Source organism: Equus caballus, chromosome 1 (assembly GCF_041296265.1).
Source record: "Equus caballus isolate H_3958 breed thoroughbred chromosome 1, TB-T2T, whole genome shotgun sequence".
Lineage (NCBI taxonomy): Eukaryota > Metazoa > Chordata > Mammalia > Perissodactyla > Equidae > Equus > Equus caballus.
In genome coordinates, this window is record NC_091684.1 from 167135508 (window position 1) to 167156106 (window position 20599).

Consider the following 20599-nt stretch of genomic DNA (forward strand, 5'->3'; position numbering starts at 1 on the left):
TCGTCTTCACTATCTTTGTGTCCAGTATCCCAAATAGTCATTCGTGAACACTTCCTGAGCACTTACCATGTGCCAGGTATTGTCAGGGGTTGAGCACACACTGATGAGGAGTCCCTCCCGCCAGCAATAAGCCTACAACGCACTCGTGTTCTGTGCTCATTGCATGCACTTGACATTTTTTTAAACAAAATTGGAATTATTGTCACTTCATAACCTAAGTGTTTTCAGGGTTTGTTAAGCCTCTGCTTTAGGCCTAGATAAGAATCTTTTCTTAGCATGTGTCCAGATTAATTTACAGACAGTCCCCAACTTATGATGGTTTGACTTATGATTTTTCAGCTTTATGATGGTATGAAAGTGATACACATTTAGTAGAAACCATGCTTCAGTTTTGAATTTTGATCTTTTCCCAGGCTGGTGATATGCAGTATAATACTCTCTCATGATGCTGGGCAGTGGCAGCAAGCCACAGCTGCCACTCAGCCACGTGATCACTAGGGTAAACAACTGATACACTTATAACCGTTCTCTACCCAGACAGCCATGCTGTTTTTCGCTTTCAGTACAGTATTCAGTAAACTACATGAGATATTCAACACTTTATTATAAAATAGACTTTGTGTTAGATGATTTTGCCCAACCGTAGATGATATAAGTGTTTTGGGCATGTTTAAGGTAGGCTAGACTAAGCTATGATGTTCAGTACTTTAGGTGTATTAAATGCATTTTTGATTTACAATGGTTTCAACGTACAATGGGTTTATCGGGACAAAACCCCGTTGTAAGTCAAGGAAGGTTTGTATAAGCAAATACACTGTAAACACAAAGAACTCATTATAAATTGACCCAAGGAAAAGCCCTGACATTATTTACACATTCAACCAATTCTCGATCCCCCGGGGCTAACGTTGCAGTTCCCCAGGGCCTCGGTCCGTTTCCCCCTTCCTCTTCTTAGCCTTTGTCCTAAGAAATGCTCATCATTTGACCTTTCAAGAGGATGGGAAAATGAAGTCTTATTTTGTCATCTATGGAGGTTGATGGTCTCTTTGTGTTGAAAGGATTTAGTTACTTTCTGGAAAATTATGACAGGGAGTCAGAGAAACAGAGACATATTTGGATAGGAGGAACACAACAGAATGCGAGAGATATAGAGGGCCAGGTAATGCCAAGGAAGGGGTGGGAACATTGAGGCAGAGATGAAAGATGTCAAGGGATGGGGGATGCTGAGAAAGAGAGGAGGGGGGATATGCAGAGGAAGTCAGAGGGAGAAAGAGACATACAGAAAGCAAAGGAGACATCAGCAAGTGGAGTGGGGAAGCAGCAGTGTGGATGCACACACATAGAAACGTGAAGAGAAAAATGCATGCAGAGATGTCAAATAGACACATGGAGAGAGAGAGAAAGACAAAGATCTAGATGGACGGAGAGACCCAGTGATAGAAACCCTTCCAGCTTTATATTCACCTATTCCAAGAAGGGCATGTGATCGTGTAAAAGAACTATGGGTTATTAAGTTTATTATTTTTGAAAGTGTTTTTATTTAAAAGGAAAAAGTGTGGCAGACAGCGAGGGGTCATTTCCCTTTATTTATGAAATGGCTTGAAAATGGAATCAGAATATTCTCTTCTGTTGCTCTGTTGCTTTGTTGGTTGGCAAACATCAACTTGTGGTCATTCGTACAACGAGTACCCCAGGAAGCAGTGCATCATGCTCAGTATGGGGCAGGTAGGAACCAGGATCTGGTGGATGCTTATCAGAGGCCCTGCTGGTAGCGCGGTGCCTGAACCTTGTCCATCTTGTGGTTTTTAGTGGAAACAATCGCACGACTGCTCCTGTCACCCTGCCAATAGAAGAGGTCCTGCAGACCTTACAGGACTTGATCGCCTACTTCCAGCCCCCGGAGGAGGAGATGCAGCATGAGGACAAGCAGAACAAACTCCGCTCACTGAAAAATAGACAGAATCTTTTCAAGGAAGAGGTAAGTCTAAAAACTATAGAATTGAGACTCTCTTTGTGTCAGAGCTAAAATTTCCCTGTGACTGCAATTTAGCTGTGTCTCCATGCACGCACGTTTATGAAAGAGAGAACAAGAAAGCAAAGAAACTGGGGAGAAAAGGATTAATTGGAAGCTGGTCTTCCCCATCAGTGCCCCTGGTTATGTTAGCAGTGTATATTATAGCAATGTACACAGGCACATTCAAACCAGATTATATTTTAAAGCTTCAGTGCCTCATGTGTATCCAAAATCCATTTTCAGTAAACCTCAGCTATTAGAGCCTGGCATTGGCTGTGATTCCCAGTTTTTGGAGGATGTTAGAATTACCTAGGAAACCTGTTTGAAAAATACAAATACCCATCAAGAATGACTGAGGAGCTGATTTGAAAGATACAGGTGATGCTAGGTCCTATGTAGAACCTGAGCATCTGAGCCACTAGGGATGGGACCTGGATATGGAGGAAACACTAAGTTGGGACTCAAGGGGCCCCAGCCCTTGTACTGGCTCCATCCCTGGTCCTGTGTGACCTTAGACAAGTCACATACCTTCTCTGAACTTGGACATGATGATCTGGCACTAATAGGCCATGGTTGTACTCCTTCATCACCCCCATTCCTGGGGCCAGGGCTTGTCCCTTGGGCATTTCCAAAGTTAGTGGGGTGGGATATAGACCCATCCCCGCCCGTTCTCCTGATCTAAGCAGACTTGGCTCAGGGGACATTCTGCACACCTTATAGACTACTAAAACTACATTTACCATCTCCCTCCTACTCTTTAAAAACAGCTAGGCACAGACATTTTTACTGAGTGACATGTTATTGTAAATTAGATGTAAAAGTAGTTAAAAATCCTCTTTTGGTCTTATTGTCTCTAAATCCCACCTTTTGGGGGTGGAGGAGTTAAAGAAGCAAGCATAGTTATCTTGTGCATCTGAATGGAATTTCTTGAACATATTAGATATTTAAGAGAAAAATAGGTACTCTGTCCAGGGCTGTTTCTGGGTGAGTCAGAATCATTTCACACCAGGCACAGCGCAGGCTTCTGTGAGACTCCTTCACGCTCCCTCTTCCTCACTATGTCCTTGAGTTGAGTTAAACACGTGGGGGCAAACCCATCAGAGGAGACTGCTGACTCACTCCCAAAATGGATGCTGTTTAGGTCTCTGAGGCATAAAAATGCATATTTTGTTTTTAGGAGGAAACAATCAAAGCCCAAACTGGCACCATGAAGGTCTATTTGCATATGAGCGTTTTCAGCTTTAAAAGGTGAATGACATGGGAGGGGAAACAGCAAAAAGGATCCCACTTTATTAATCAGGAATTTTTACTTTTTTCCCCAACTCTCTTTCTCAGGGAATGTTGGCTCTAGTGTTAAACTGCATTGATCGCTTAAATATCTACAACAGCGTAGCACACTTTGCAGGGATTGCAAGAGAAGAGAGTGGCATGGCCTGGAAAGAAATTCTGAACCTTCTGTACAAATTGCTGGGTAAGTGCACACACAGCCCTCTCCCTGGGAAGATTTCCAAGGGTGGTCTGTATGGGATTTCCATGGGGCAAACCAAGATCCTCATCTAGCCTCATTCCTTAGGGACCTTTTGTTAGCCATCTGATTTCAAGCCATCCATCCGTTGCTAGTAGCTTGTTGTCCTTTCCCTACTTAGAGCAAGAAGTCAGCAGCACATGGAAGCAGATGGTGATCAGTTTTGCCGAAACTACCCGTGAAACCCTTGACAGTCTCTTAGACTCTCTGAACCTCAATTCCTCATCTTTAAAATGAGGGAACAAGACTAGAACATGTTTATGGTGCCCTCCACTTCTAGACTTCTGACACTTGCAGTTTATAAGGGACACTTTCACTCTCCACTTGTTGGTTTGTCATGGTTCCTGCTGCTTTGGCCTATGATTTATTTCATTTTGGTGGAGGAAAAAAAGGCAGAGGGTAAGGATTTCTTCTCACAACACTGAGTGCATGGTGATGTTCTGGTGCCTGCTATAATCAGTGCCACCACCTGGGTCCAGACTGCCAGGCTGTAGGAGGAAGACAGTATCACCCTATGCAAGAAGGTGGCCACCAGTAGTTGCTCAGACATGGTGACAAGGCAGCATTTTAGGGCTTTGCTCTGAAGTGTAAGTCCCATTAGAGGAAGTCCATTGAAAGTTGAGCAGGCCAGAGGGGAGCCCAGAGAAGTCAGGTGGGACCCATTCTCGATGTTAAAGGTCAGGCTGATTGGACTGCCACTGTACTGTGTGACCTTGTACAGTCCCTTCCAACTCTAATATTTTGTAATGATTTGATTCCACTCACTAGTATTACAACGATAATAACTAACATTTATTGAGCTCTGTGTACCAAGCAGTGGAATATCTTTTTGGTCCTCAGAGCAACATTCTGAGGTGTAGGTACTGTTACCATTTTATTGATGGATAAACTGATGCTTAGAAACACTCAAGGTCACACATGTTGTGAATGGGGAAACTATGGCTTGGGCCCAGGCAGACTGACTCCAGAGCTGCAAGCTTAATCGCCTTGCTGCGCTGACCTGAAAATCAGTTCGAGAGCTTAGTCTGAATTCTGCCCTCCATTGAGTGCGGAGGTACAAAGCAGAGGTCCTGAGGAAGACCTTACCTTATCCAAACACCTTACAAGCAGCTGTAAAACCCAGCATTTGAAAACCAACAGCATGAAGAGCAAGTTACTTGGGCCAATCAGTTTCCATGGACTTGTTCCAGAGTTGCATCTGCAATACTGACCTATGGGAGGAAGGTTACTTGGTCTCAATTAGGGAAAATCCAATGACAACACATTCTCTCCACCTTTTGCCATATCATCTATCAGTGGTTCTCAAACCTGAGCAGGCATCAGAATCAGCTGGAGGGCTGGTTAAAATCCAGATGCTGGGCCCCATTCCCAGAGTTTCTGATTCAGTAGATCCAAAATAAGGCCAGAGAATTTGTGTTTCTAACAAGTTCTCAGATGACACTGACATTCTGGTCCAGGGACCACACTTTGGGAACTACCGTCATACACTGATGTGTTTTAGATATTTTAGAGTTTCATGTTTAATTATTACTTACCTGTTCGTTTAACCAACCTTTCCGGCTGTGTTTATTTTTTATTTGGATGCTTCCTTTAGCAGTGAAAAAATAGCAAATCTCTAGCTAGGTTAGAAATCATTGCAAGGAATTGAGTTCTTAAGCCAGTAACCAAACAAATATTATTTTCTTGCTTAGCACTTTCTGAAGTAGTTTTAATTTGTGTGTTTACTGTCCCTTTATCCTACTTCATGAAGGCAGGGAATGTGCTGCCATGTTCCCACTGCTCTATTCCCAGTATCTAGACAGGTGCCTGGTACAGAGCAGATTCTCTGGAAATATCTGAGTGAATGCTAGATTTTTACTCTTCTAAATATAGAAACAGAATTGCATCGAAAGGCTCCAGAGGGGAAGATCGTCATTCAGTTCCTTTTAGTTGCCAGGCAGGTGAAGTATTTAACAGCTTCCCAAGGTCTTATGCTCCTCATTGTGCCCTTTAACCTACATGATCAAACATGTCCTTGTTCACAGCTGCCCTCATTCGTGGAAACAGAAACAATTGCGCTCAATTCTCCAATAACCTTGATTGGCTAATCAGCAAATTGGACAGACTAGAATCTTCCTCAGGTAAGAATTGACAGTAAACCACTGGAGAAGGTAGGGGATTTTTTTCTTTGTGTAAAAAAGAGAACAGTGTTGAGTCTCTGAACAATTCTTTTTTCCACTGGATTGCAAACAATCCTCAAATCGTTGCTCCAATTAAAAAGAATAAAGTCCTAAATCTTCCTGGCATGCCTCTGACTTTATTTAACAAGTCTAAGCCAGACTTCAACAATCTCTGCTTTTCTGTTTCATTTTTCACTTTGTGCCTTCATCCTCATCCCCTGGGTCCTTTCATTGCCCCCACCCAGGGCTCTGGTCTCCTTCTAAGTGTTCCTCACACCCTTTTTTTCTGGGTTTCTAAACCCTCTCTGGACATGGTCCTCCTAACTATTTTGGTTGAAAGCAGACTGAAGGATGACAGTGGAATAAGAGGAAATGATGATCCTCCCACCCTCTGAATCACCCTTGACATCGTCTATAGAGCCCGTCTTGATGACTCACAGAGAGTTTGACCAAAAGAGTGGTCATCATTGGTAAGTGACCACGCTCATGAGGCTCAGCAGTTGGCTTCCTCGGAGACAAGTGAAGATGACAGGCATGGGCCCCCTTCTGGGAAGCTAAAAGGTTTTGATGCTGTTGTCATTGTCTAGAGGTGGCAGGAGTGTGAACAGACAAGCCAAAGGAAGATTTCCCCAAGGACTATCTACCTACACATATGTCTTCTTAAGCTTCTGCTTTCTTTAGCACCTCCTCCCATGGGCCAGGTTACAATTTAGGGTAATTTATGAAAACGTTGAGAAAAACAGAATCAAGAGGAAATTTCTCAATAAAACCAGTGAAGATATTGGCCATCTACTTCCCATGCATTTTCATGGTGTTACCCTTGTAGGTACCAGGCTGCAAGGGCACCAGTCAGTTTTTCTTAAGCCTTTGCTTAATACAGAAAACCATCCAATGTGCCAAGAAAGGGAGGCAAACACAAATAATCTTTATTTACTGAGCTTTTAGATTGTTTGATCCACCAGTGCATCTAAAATAAAAATAATTTCTGGGGTGGTTCCTAGAAAAATTCTTATTTCAAGGAACACTCAAGAGTATTTTCTAACTGCTTGAATGACCTTTAGAATTTATAGTAAACTGGGCATCTGCTTTTCTATCTTTTTAAATTAAGTATTACTTGGCTTGATCAAATTAAGGATTCCGCTTTAAAGCTGCTTCTCTATATTTGACACAGAAGGATCGGGTCTTTGTCCAGGAAGAGGGAGATTGGGTTAGTGCTAAATAAAACTCACGTCTAAATTACAGACTGCTTGGCCCCCAGAGGCTCCTGCAGTCACCAGAGATGACTGCACCTTTCTTCTGACTGGAAATATTTAATAGGGTCAAAGAATTGATCATATTCTGTCCCCTCAGGATGGTTTTTTCACTTTCAGGTTTCTAAACTATGATCAGTTCTGCAGCTTATTTGATGTCCAAATGATTTTTGTGGCATTCATGTAGGTATCTTGGAAGTTTTGCACTGCATCCTGATTGAAAGCCCAGAAGCCTTAAACCTGATAGCAGAGGGCCACATCAAGTCCATCATCTCCCTGTTGGATAAGCACGGACGGAATCACAAGGTGAGCGTGAAGAGAAGAACCCAAACAGTAAGTGCATTTACCAGGCTTTTCCCTCCCTGCCGCTTAATAACCATTGTGTGCTATTGAGAGCGTGTTGACCACTCTCTTTCTTGGCTTTGCTTAAACAACACAAAAAAAGCCTTGGGAAACTGAGATTCTGAAAGACCTTTCCTTGCCTAGGAGCACACTCCTGGCCAGTCATGCTGGATCTTGGGTGGTCTCCCTCAGTTTCCACCAGCTTCCCAAAACATGCTCATCATCATTAGCCCCTAACACACAGCTGACTGTGTGAGGGACTCACCTGGGCTCCATACAAGGCCAGCTGCAGGACTGACTCCCACCCCGGGTTCTAGGAGCTTATTAGTGAAACAGCTAATACCAAGCTCTATGACGAAGACACACAGAAATCGGATAAAAATAGTGTGTAAAGTCTTGGCACTTGGCTGCTCATTACATGAAATCAGATTTACCATGAGTCAAAGCAAGTGAAGTAAATGAATCTGCATGAGTAACTGAGAGGGCTGAAGCTGTAGATCTCTCCCTTTGATACAAAGCAGCTGTGTGACTTTGTGCCTCACTTCTTTCATCTGTAAAGTGGAGACAAGGCCACCTCACTTACTAAGGTGGAATGCTATATGTGTCAATTTTTTGAGGTCTCTTATAGTTCTAACATCTCTATTTTTATGCAACTGTATCTCCAGGATACAGTGATTTATGGGGAAAGTCTATTAAAATGCATTTTCTCCTGACCCTTCACCATCTGCCCCACACGTGGGGGTTGCTGCACTGATTAATTAGCAAGCAGGCAGGTTCTCCAAGGCGGAGGGGGTGCATTTCAAGAGCAGATGGCGTGATTGGACATGAGGGACAGTAGCTGGGCTCCTGCAGAGTGGAGAGAACTCAGCTTGGTCACTGGCCCTCTCTGTTCGCAATCATTTGGTGGTGCTGCACATCCAAGACATGTCTCAGGGGATCCAGGAGAGCAAGCCTCTGCAGGATTGCTTAGATGGTATGTGTCTTCCTTAGAAAGCAAAAAAAGCCGTGGTCCTTAGCATCTGTGAAATTGCTTGGCAAAGAATAGAAAGAAATATGTGGGGTCTGTAATTGCTTTCCCAACTGTGGTAAATCCAAAGCAGGCATGAAGTTGCAGCTTCAGTCCAGTTTCTCTGTGTTACAACATGTTCCTTCCTGTCTGCAAAGTGTAATAAGAATAATTGATAAGTACCCAAGTAACACATGGCCTGAGCCATGAGCTACGTGCAGATGTCAAGAGAAGCCCTTTGACAGGAAAGCTGCTCTGATGTCATTGTGCCAGGGTTTCTGTATGGTCACACCGCGTAACACACTTAATGAATAACCAAGGTTTGCTATGGCTTCTTTTAGTCACAAGCCTCAAAGCATTTAATGGATGTCACTTGATAACAAGTTGAAAATTATTCTGCCCATTCCACAGTTGAGAAAACTGAGGCCTGGGGAGTTGAGGGACTTTGCTAGGAATCAGTACCTGGTCTGCTATGTTACGAGAGTGAACTAGCAGAGTAGTCTTTAATGTTCTAGAGCCAAGAAATTCTGTTTGAGAAATTCTGGCAATGTTGTAAAAGTTCAGGCAATGTAATCTTGGCCCATAAAGAGTCTCCTCGAAGATATCCTCTTTTTTCTTTTGATGGATAAAGGCTGGCTTGCCATGTATTCAGGTTGTCCCTTAGAGGTTTTTCAATTGGATAACTTTTATTTTCAAAGAGGAACCCAGTCTCAAATCATCACCAGGGGTATTGGTGGTAGCTTTGCAGATAATGTGCTGAGGCCAGACTTCCATTGTGACACTTTGTCTTGGCTTGGAAAATGCCAGGGTAATGTTTTCCTACCCAGGCTGCTCTATTTTCTCCAGTCCTAGGTTTTCAGGCATCTCTAACCTATTCACTTAATTTTCCATGAAGACAGTGATTCAAAATATACCAAACTTTAGAGCCACAAGACACCCCACAATTCCAACAACAGTGACAGTAATGATGATGATGATGATAGCTAGCATTCATTTTGCATTTGACAAATGCCAGGTACTGTCCTCAGTGTTCACATCCATTTTTTCAGTCCTCATTATGACCTCGTGAAGTAGCATTCTTTTACTTCCACTTGATAGAGGCAGAAACAAGGCCGGGACATAGGCCCTGAAATGTATAAACATTTGCCAGAGGCCACACAGCTGATTAATGACAGATGAGGACCAGAATTTCGTTCTCCCAACTCCAAGTTTAATATTCTTTCCAATGTTTCTCAAGCTGTAGTCTGTGGACTTGTTCTTCAGGCTCCACATGCTGTGTGATAATATATTTGATTTGGTGTTCTTATTTTTGTAGTTATCTAAATACCAAACTCTTTGCAGTGAAAAATTCACAATTAGAAAGCATTTTCATATGACAGGTTAGTGTTTCTCAAACTGGAGTTTGAGGGCCCCTGTGGGTCCGTGAAGGTGGTCTTTGGGGTCTTGACCTTTTTCTTTTAAAAAAGGTTTGTAGACGTGGCGGATTTGAGACCCCCCTTCTGTTCCACGGCCCCTCCTATCACATGCTTAGAATGAAGAGCATGTACAGTAGTGGCAGATATACCTCCACTTCCTCTTCAAGATTTTTCCATTGTTAGCTCTCTCCCTGCCATGGAAAGCATTGCTACTCATCTAAAGCCTTGTCAAATCTGAGGTCAAAAAGTTAGAGGGAGGGGCCAGTCAGGTGGCATAGTGGTTAAGTTCACACCCTCCACTTTGGTGGCCCAGGATTCTTGGGTTTGGATCCCAGGCATGGACCTATACACCGCTCATCAAGCCATCCTGTGGTGGTGTCCTGCATACGAAAAATAGAGGAAGATTGGCATAGATGTTAGCTCAGAGCCAATCTTCCTCACCAAAAAACAAAAATTAGAGGGAAAGCACATAATCTCTGGAGTAAAAAGGACAGAAATTGGGAACACTGCTCACTCCCCATCTTCTGAATGCACTGTACCCCTTGACCTCTCTGTGCCGCAGCTCTTGCTGTTCCCTCAGTATCTTTGCACTTCCTCCTTTTCCAGGTCCCATCAAAATTCTATCTGCCTTTTAAAACTTAATTCAAATGCCACTCCCTCCATGAAGCTTTTTCTGATTCCGGTTGGACGTGGTCTCCTCTCCTCCATCCTTAGATGACTCGCACTCTGTTACATGGTGGTCCACTCTGCCTTTCGCTATAGTTATGTTTATATGCATATTTCTCTCACAGACTCTTAAGTTCCTTCACAGCAGGGCCATCTTTGTAATCCCCATAGTGCCAAGCTCATATGTTCTACATGGCACATATTTAATACATGTTTGTTGACAATGTAATAAATGAATGAAAGGAATGAATGAGTAGAGCCAGAATCCCCGCCCATCTCACTTTGAATGGATGGAAGCTCACATATATGTGCAGGACTTGTCTCATCCAGCAGATGGCTTATCGGTGGTAAGAAACACATTTACTGTGTTAGTAGCACTGATTTTATTGTTTGGTAAAAAGAACTATTGTTGAAAATTATAACCATCACCCTTTAATTTTCCCGTGGATTAAACATCTAATAATAATAAAATATGCCCCTTTTACTTGTCCCCCCAACCTACCTTACTCCAAGCCTTTTCAGCAATGTCACAGATAAATATTTTTTATCTTCTTTGTTTCACAAGGATTTGGAGCCACCCATGAGAAAAATATATCATAAAATGGTAATATCCTTGGTCCCAAGAAAGTATAAATAGAATTGAAGGTTTGGCCTGGGTTGGGGGGAAGAGAGAACCCAGTAAGCAAACCACGGACCTCCACACAGTTGCTACAATAGCCGCATAAAGTCAGTTCTGAGCTCCAGGCAGCCAAGGCAATATAGCAGCGTTCCCGACCACCCAGTTCACATCCACAGGGAGAATAAAATCGGTTCCTCAGGGGCTACAAAGCACTCATTTTTCAAATATAGGTCTTGATACAAAAATCAGAGAATAAGTACATTTAGCATTTTTTTATAAAGCTGTTTTTGTAGATAAAAGCTGAGGACAAAATGCAACAGCCAAGTGATGTTTCCATGGATATACACAGGTATTTTTTTTATCTTTAAAGGAGAATTCCCACATAAGCCTGTGTTTAGGGTAGAGACTTGTGGAAATAAAATCAAGAAAGAGGATCAGTGATAAAAATGAGTAAAACTAGAAGCAAATGAACCCCACAGAATGGGCCAGAGTTGGCCAGGTGTATAGATTAGAGGAGCGTAACTCTCATGACAAACAACCCCAAATTCTCACAATGGAGATTTATTTTTGTTCATGTTACACACAGTCCCAGGCCAGTGAGTGGGAGGGCTTGCTTCTCTGTGATCATTCAGAGACACAGGTTCCTTCCATCTAGTGGCTCCACTGGCCCCCAGGACAGGTCTTCACGGACTATAATGTGTTGATGAATCTCTGGGGATCATGTTAATATGAAGGCTCTAATCTGATATGTCTGGGGGAGGTCTGAGCCCCAGGACTTCTGGCAGAGTCCCAGGTGATGCCCGGGCTGCTGGATCATGCTCGGAGTCAGGAGACCCTTGGACTTTGTCATCCTTTCTTGGATCTCTGCATCCAGCTGGAGGGAGAGAGAATGCAGAGAGAACTGTGCAGGAGGTTTTCCAGGGCCAGGCCTGAAAGCAACATACGTCACGCCCACCCACTTTCCATTGGCCCGAACTCAGTCACTTGACCACATGTAACTGCAAGGGAGGCTGGGAAATGTAGCCTCTTCATGTGCTCAGGACTAGAAGGAGCAGAGTCTGTTGAACGCTTGGCGGTACTTGCCACAGCCAGCCACATATCCCAGAGGTCGCTGAGATCCTCCCTGTCCATCAAAGTAAGATAACCTCTAGGCACAACGCCTTGCATCTCCCATGGCAGGCTGGCCCTGTCTACATCCCTTTACTTTCAAGAGCCCCTTTAACCTGTTTTAGGAAAGGAAGTTAGCCCCCATACCTCCATTTTAGCCAAAGAAATGCCTTCTAAAACAAAACCTGAGCCCTGTCAGTGTGATTCTTCATGGCACCCTTATTTACAGGTGAGGTGCTACGCTATTAGGCTGTGTGCTTTTCAGACGGAACTTTTTCTCCTTGCTGTTCCTATTGTGTGTGGACTAAGCTCTGTTTTCCTCTGGTGTGACAGCAAGGCTCCTGCAGCTGTCACTCCAAGGCAAACAGATGAAAATGTGTGATAGCCTGGACGATAAGTATTTAATTTCCTGGCCATCTATGGCTCTTAGAGTGAGAAATTTATCCTCTGGATTTCCAGTTCCATAGTCGATATGTTTCGTGGAGTGATAATGGTATGAGTCCTTCATAAAATCACCTTTGGGATTCTTTTCTGCTTGTCCCATAAATGTGCTTTGTATTTATCTGGAACGAAATTGACATTCAGGGAGTCAGATAGAAAATTGGTCTGTGAGAATTATGGATACAATTGCCATCAACAACCTGAAGCTATCCAGCCCCCCTAAGCGCTGAGTCTTCGATGGCCACTTGGAAAGACTGAATTGTAGCTGTGCCCCTCCCTGTTGGTACAGCCTGCCACAATCCTGACTGTTATTTATCGACTGCTGTTTGCACATTCCTCCCGGTAGGGGAGAGGGAGGAGCAGTGTCTGGCCCAGCACAGCTTGCTTTACCACAATAGGAACACAAAATCTGAATGAAAAAGGATGCAGCACAATGAGACAGGGCAGATGAGAGGCCAGTCCATGGTGGAGGGGGCTCAGGGTTGTTCCCACTTCCCAAACAGCTGGAAAACAAAGTGGAGCCGAAGTGGCTTGGTGACTGGTCTCATATATTACGGGGCCACCTGGGCTCTTGCAGGTTTGCACTCACTCTGGAAGGGAAAAGGAGAGCAGGTGAAATGTTTTGAATGTGGATTTCTAGGAATATAAAGGTATCCTCAGGAGCTTTGATGATATCACAGCCAGAGACCCAAAAACCAGAATCTGCCCTGCTGTCACCTCTGCCCCACCTACGTGAGGTTTCCAAGCCTGCTACATGTGAAGGACCTTAGCCAAGTGGGACTGGAGTGCCTTTCTCACACAGACTGGAGCTGTGTGAGAGCCTGTTGATCCTGGTGCAGAGGCTGTCAAGGCCAGGTGGGAGCACGGGCTTCAGCTTGAGGCCGATGGAGGGCCTTCCAGTCCTCCCCACTGCTCGTGCATGACTCCGGGAGGAAGTTCTGCCTGGGTTTTGTGGCAGGACCTCACCCTGGTTCTGGCCTGGCTAGGATATTAACCTAGACAGTTTGTCTTCAGAGCTCAGACTCTTACCCACTTTAACAGAATGATGCCCACAGGTGGTGTGCGTAGTTTGGAGGGAAGGGGCACAGGACTAGGGCAGAGGGGCTATAAAAGAGCCCAGCGTCGTTTCCCCAAGAAGCAGCAGGCTCAGAGGCATCACTCATTCACGCTTGGTAAGGGGGATGCGGCTTCTTTGACTCTGAACAGGACCTCACACCTGTCATCTCCCCCACCCTTCACGAGGCCCACTTCCTTCATGTGTCGTGGCAATCAGGTCCTGCCCACCATGCCCTCCTGGTGATCCTAAGGTTTGGCGGGTGTGTCCTGCTGCAGGTTCTGGATGTGCTGTGCTCCCTCTGTCTCTGCAATGGGGTCGCAGTGAGAGCCAACCAGAACCTGATCTGTGACAACTTGCTGCCCCGGAGAAACCTGCTCTTGCAGACACGGCTGATTAACGATGTGACAAGGTAAGCCCACCCCTGTCATTCCAAAATGCCCTTCCTGTCTGGAGAACTGATCTAAACTCCAAAGCTACCCACCCATCATTTCCATGACAATGGGGGCACATAGGACAAGACCAGGCAAACATACTTTTTGAGGGCCTCATGCTCCAACCCTTTAGCAGAGTTTCTCAACCTTTTCCCTTGAAGTGGCCAAGGGGGGAGTATATATTCCATCTGAAAGCTGAAAAATTGCCCTGAAGTGGTCTACTATCTTTTACCTTAAACATTAATGCAGATCTTGTACCTTCTCTGTAACATATTCATTTTTATTTTGACATCCCAACATTTTGTTCTGAAAATCCCTTATAGAATAGATGCCCCATGTTGGTTGATACTGTGGTTTCTTGTATCTTCCTGCACACAGCCACTTAACCCATGGCTATCTGTGAAGGCCTGGATGAAGAGCGCAGGTGCATACAGAACCCCATCCTGCTGGTCCATACGTGCAACCACATGTGAGTCATGTGAACTGACTGAGCCTGGACCCGGCAGGCCTGGGGTTCTTCAGCACTGCTCCACCTAGGCCGGCTCCCTAATCTACAGTGTGAGAAAAGAACTTCCCCTCTGAAGTGTAGAGCAGCCCACAGACCTGAGCCATCCACGCAGACTTCCTTTCTTCTTGGTGCCAGGCTGGTTTATCCCTGTCCACCCAAAATGGGACCCAGCCCCAGCCCAAAACAGTAGACCTCTAAGAAGAGGATTCTAGCCAGAAAAACTCCTAGAAGTTTGTTCAAGCTTTTAACCATTTTGCTGGATTCATGAAAACCTCTAGCCCTTGACAAGGTTGCCCGGTAGTGAGCTCTTCCTCTCCCCTTTTTCTGTCATCTAGGTTGAATTTCATTTTGTTCAGCTTTATTGGGGTATATTTGACAAATAGAATTGTAAGATATTTAAGGCATACAATGTGATGATTTGATATATGTATACTTTGTGAGGGGATTTCCCCCATCGAGTTAACACATCCATCACCTCACATATTTACCTTTTTTTTCCTTTGTTTTTGGTGAAAACATTTAGTTCTACTCTCTTTGCAAATTTCAGATACAATACAGTGTTATCACTGTAGTCACTATGTTATAAATTAGATTCTCAGACCTTGTTAATTTTATAAGTGGAAGTTTGTGCCCTTTTACCAACCTCTCCCCATTTCCCCCATCCCTCTCCCCAGGCTCTGGCAACCACTTTTCCACTCTCCATTTCTATGAGTTCAACTTTTTTTTTTTTTTAGATTCCACATGTAAGTGATACCATGCAGCATTTGTCTTTCTCTGTCTGGCTTATGTCTAATAGTGACTTCTTAATGCTTTCAAGAGGCCATTATGATTAATAATGCTTAGATGACTAAATGACTGTTATGAAAGTTGGGGTGCTTAAACCAATTTGCCAGAAGATAGAACTTGAGTAAGTCATTTATTTCACTTACAGAGAGAAGCAAGGGTTTGTAATCGTGCAACTCTGTGTGATATTTTCAGCATCTTTACCCATGATTGGCACTCAATAAATGCTAGTTGCCTCGAATGGAATATTTTAAAAGACATCCTTTATATTTTGTAATGGAATTGATGTCCTAATGCCTCCTACTAAGAATTTGATCAAGTGTTGGAGGCTCGAAGCCTTTTCTACTTTAGAAAAATATGAAAAACACAAAATTGTTCTTGCTGTTGGTTTAATTGGGCCAGAGCTTACTATGGTCTGGTTCAACTTGCTTTCTCCCTCCTGTAGAGTCTATAGATGCCACATGTCTCATGTTTAATTTCAGTATTCGACCAAACATCTTCCTGGGAGTCGCTGAGGGCTCAGCGCAGTATAAAAAGTGGTACTTCGAGCTAATTATCGACCAGGTGGACCCCTTCCTAACAGCAGAGCCCACACACCTACGGGTTGGCTGGGCCTCTTCCTCAGGCTATGCTCCATACCCCGGAGGTGGAGAAGGATGGGGCGGCAATGGTGTTGGCGATGACCTGTACTCCTATGGCTTTGATGGGCTTCACCTTTGGTCTGGTGAGTACCTTGCCAAAGCTTGGCTCCTTATCGCTCACTGGGGATGATTGAGGCTCAAATTCTTCAAGCTAGAATGGTCACTTTACATTGAAATGATATAGACTCAAGAGTCTCAACTAATTAGATGGTTTAGGTGAGAAGGACATCAGATCTGAAATGAGACTTCCTGCTTTGAAACTGTGACTCGGGCACTTCCAGCTGCATGATCCAGTATGCATCACTTAACCTTCTCAAGCTCAGTGTCTGTATCTGTACAATCCTAATTGCATAGGACTGTCAAACAAGGGAAGGAAAAGGAGACTCAGCATTTATGTATTGAGAAGTGAGTACGTATCTTTTGTACATTTTTCCCCTCTTTTATCCATGTGATAACCCTTTAAGGTAGATAATATTAACCTCATGTTACAGATGTGGAAGGAGGCACAAAGACGTTTAAGTGGTTTATTCACAGTCCCACTCAGAAGAATCCAGGTCTAACTACAAGTCCGTCATCTTGTCAATGCAGCATGTGGCTTCATAGTACATTTTATAAAATGTCTGGATCTATATACCTGCCACATAATAGATGCTGATCTCTTAAAGAGAATCCAAAGCTTCTTTTGTGTTAGATAAACATTGATATTTTGCCCAAGCATACCCATGGCCTGTGCCTGTGGAAGAATGGGTTGGCTTCTGCCTAGGTGAAAATGCAAGGCTAACTCACAGGCTTTCACCCAGAACAAAACTCTACCTCTCCTGTCTGTTGTCCACAACATGTCTTCTTTGTATCTTTTGCAAAACTGTATTTGGAGACATTGTGTCCCTTACAGAAATTCCTTATGTAAGCGCTGTGCTGCATGCCTCTTACATAAGGAACCACGACACACATTCTTCCTTAAATCTAGTATGACGGAAAAGTTCATCTCTATGAGACAAACCTGTCTATTTTCTTTTGTAACTGGGAGCTACGAAACCCATCCCATTGTCCATCGTCCCTTAACCTTCAGTCCAAAACCGTTAGTTCGGGTCCTGATGACATGCTTCTTACAGTTGGTCTTTATTTTCAATTGGCCAATATTTCTTAAAATTTTTTGTACTGTTTTACATTCAGTGTAAACATTTTTAAATTTTTGGGAATGGTGTAAACTTATTTATATACTTCTTTATCTTGGATCATTTATAGGAAGAAAGAGTAAGTCTTTGTCCATTTTTTTTGTGTCCCAGGGGCAGCATAGTACAGACAAAAGCAGATGCAAAATGGCAGGATGATGGGTTTGAGTGAGTGAGAGTCATGTCTTCTGTTCTCTTATCCTCCCAGCTTACCACTTAACCTTCCCTAGTTCTGTCTTCATCGGGGGTGGTAGTGAATCTTTCCTTCTTGGTTCTCAGAGTCCCATCATGGGACACTGGCTCTGTGACTATACAGTAGTAGCCTTAAACTTAGGTTATCATCAGATGTATAAGTATCTCAGAAAGCTATCTCTGGGATATGATTTGGGAAGAAAGAATCATTATGCTCACACATATCTACAGCCCCTGAGTTTGGTAGAGTTGAATCTGTGAGGGAATGAACAGCATTGACTTGTGAAAAATCATTACCCCACTGCCTGCTGATTGCTGCTCATCTCCCGCCATCGTGTCACCATAACCCAAGAGTATTCTGTGGATCCCAGGCTACACCTGAAGAGAAGTCTGTGTGGGGATTGGTTAAGGAAATAGGAAGTACACCTATACCCTTGGATGAAGCAAATTGGACCCTTGTTGCAAAGAGAACTAACCATTCTCGAAGGGAAGAGTTTACTCCGTGTTTTCCAGACTGTGCAGCACTACATGGGACTCTTAGTGTATGTGTTTGTAAAATTTGAGAAATGAATACATCAATGAGTCAGGAGGCAGAGAACCCATTCATTGTGTGTCCAGATAAGGCCTACCGTCGATGCATTTCAGGACCTGTATGTCTGTCTAATTGACTGTCTTTCCAGGAGCATACAGTGCACAGGTATGTACAGTGCTCTCCTCATCCCTTTTGCCCTGTCTTCTCTGAAGACCGGGAAGCTGGATGTGCCGAGCCCACGCCGGTCACTAGCAATGGCTCCTGTGATTGGAGATAGGGGAAGGGGGCTTGGGACTCAGCTTTTCAAAAGCTGACTGTGACTTTCTGAAGATTACCCATGCTTAGTAATATAATGCCATGTAGGTGCATTCAGGGTACTTGACCCCTCAGTCTTCAGCATCTGATGAGATTAGGAGAAATGGATATCTACGAGATTTAAACCTTTCATGCTCACTAAAACACAAAGCTTTCTTGGACCTGGGCATCATTCTGAATTCTCCAACCAGCACACAGGGAACATGTATCTTATAGAAAGTACTGCAGGTAAATGTGTCAGCATGTGCTTCAACTGAAGAAATAAGGTCTCTGTTAATGACTCCCACCAGGACAGCAATGAATTTCAGACTCTCTGATGAAAGGTAATTGTCTGATGAAGAAATAAAAATGGAACAATGTCACTCCGACTTACCTACTATAGGAGGGAATGGAGAGTGACTAGGGAGAGAGATGTGAAACTGGTCCTGACAATTTTTCTCCTTTTGCTTGAGATGTAAATGCCCAGGTCCATTAACTTTAAACTTATATATGTACATAAATTAAGCCACTGCTTTGAACTGGTCTTCAGTGCACAGTGTATGTTGCAGTCCTTGGAAAGACTTGCAGTGCCCCTAATGCTCTGTCGATGGAAAAAGTCTGGAGTTATGCCTGAGTGTGAATCCCAGCTTCTCCACCTACTGGTTTTTTGACATTGGGCAGATTATGTAACATCTCAGAGACTAGTTTTCCTCAGATAAGATGAAGATGATATAAGGCTCTTATGAAATTCAAATGAGATAAGGGACCTGAAGTTCTTGGTGCACACTAGATACCCAGTAAATATGATTTCCCTCCCCTCATTGTCTGTGAAGTCCACTGTAAGACCAAGTCCAGAGTTCTGGGTACCTCACTGGAGACCATGAGTGTAGCCTCATCTTAAGGGGATGAAGATCCCAGGTTCCATGCTGAATGGGAAAGGAAGTGTCAAAGTGACATCCTGGGAGTATGAATGAGCTTTTCCTCCGTGTAGGGAGAGGACAGCCTTAATAGGTCTTTTTAGCCACTGAGAACTATGAAGTCACTTTCAAGCGTCAGCTATAGAAATATGCCCCATCGTCCCCCTCCTGACATAGCCTCCATGTAACCTTTCAGAACAGCATTTGGAGGTGAATTTGGCTCAGAGCAGCCTATAGTATGTTACTGGCTGGGGAGCAGTTTCACAAGAGGAAATCACACGTGCTTTTCCCTTTTAACAACTGTTTGTCTTGCAAAATTAGAATAAGCAGGGCAACTCACTTTCCCGAGAATAAAAGATACAGGAAGTGAATGAATGGAATAAACTTGTGTTTCCTGATTTATTATGACCTCTGACTCATCAAGATCATTTAGCTCTGCAGTCAAATTTGTGTGAGAGGGTCTTTACCTGAGTCTGTACTGAGATGAGTCCCAGAATATTGATTCGTCTATCATAGCACACCCCACTGTGACTCAGACCTCTCCAACCCCAGTGCCATCAGGAGAGGCTCCAAGGAGCTGTAGAACAACAGCATTTTTACGTATTTGGATCCTCGCTCTTTCCAAATGCCTAAGTATTTGTGTTTATGTTATAATGCCAAACTCCGCAGAGCCTGGGGTGATGGAAACGCTGAGCATCCTGTTTCCAGTTGCCTACATTACTCATCAGAAGAGGCTAAATCCCGCAGTAGAATATCCTTGGGTTAATTTGAAAATGTGCGGCATCTGATAAAGTGGCTTTTTCCTTTATCTTAAAATGCTAGGTTTGGCATGGCCTTTCCGAGCTTCCTGGGACCTTTGGGTGGGCCTGAGCCTCTAATTCAGGGGAGGTTTCTTCAGACCAGCAGAGGCCGTGGGACTTCCCAGCTTGTCTCAGTGGGCGAGCTCTAGGGTTCCTCAGTTCCTAATATCTTGAAAAGCAGCTGAGGCGATTTAGAACAACTCCCTGAAACAAATTTGCTTTGTCTTTCTATAGCGTCACATTTCTGTTGGTTGTTCTGAAAGGGTCAAATACATTAAACATATTTGAAAGAGACTGTTTTTAAGCATTATCTTTCAATAAAGGGATTTATTGATTTCAATAACTCAGTATAGTGATTTTTTAAATCACTTTCTAGACTCAGCCCTCAGTGTTACAATTCTCCATATTGTTATTTTTTCCTAATATTACAAAAGATATAAGCTTGCCAGAACATTGTAGGAATATTATCTACTGTTAGCCTAGTAATTAGAGTTTCTGGGGCTACAAAAGCAAAGCTAATAATAATAGCATCTATTGTGGGTTACAATGTGTCAGGCACTCTTCTAGTCACTCTACGTGGAATAATTCATTCAAAACTCACAACCACCCCATGACATTATTACTTTCATTTGACAGATGAGGAGACTTGAGTCCACAAAGGTAGGTGACTTGTGCAAGGTCACACAGTTAGTGACAGAGCCGGGACTCAAGCCCAGGGAATCTGGTTC

At 43.6% G+C, this 20599-nt stretch overlaps 1 protein-coding gene across 9 annotated transcripts in view; it reads left to right on the forward strand.

Annotated features, from left to right (window-relative positions):
- RYR3 (ryanodine receptor 3) overlaps positions 1 to 20599 on the forward strand; it is a 484412-nt gene that overhangs the window by 244201 nt on the left and 219612 nt on the right. For all 9 annotated transcript variants that reach the window (XM_023620680.2, XM_070239375.1, XM_070239401.1 and 6 more), the window contains exons 13-18: positions 1810 to 1978; positions 3350 to 3485; positions 5564 to 5659; positions 7136 to 7254; positions 13877 to 14010; positions 15806 to 16047. In XM_023620680.2, the coding sequence (XP_023476448.2) occupies positions 1810 to 1978; positions 3350 to 3485; positions 5564 to 5659; positions 7136 to 7254; positions 13877 to 14010; positions 15806 to 16047 (896 nt within the window). The remainder of the gene's footprint in view (positions 1 to 1809; positions 1979 to 3349; positions 3486 to 5563; positions 5660 to 7135; positions 7255 to 13876; positions 14011 to 15805; positions 16048 to 20599) is intronic.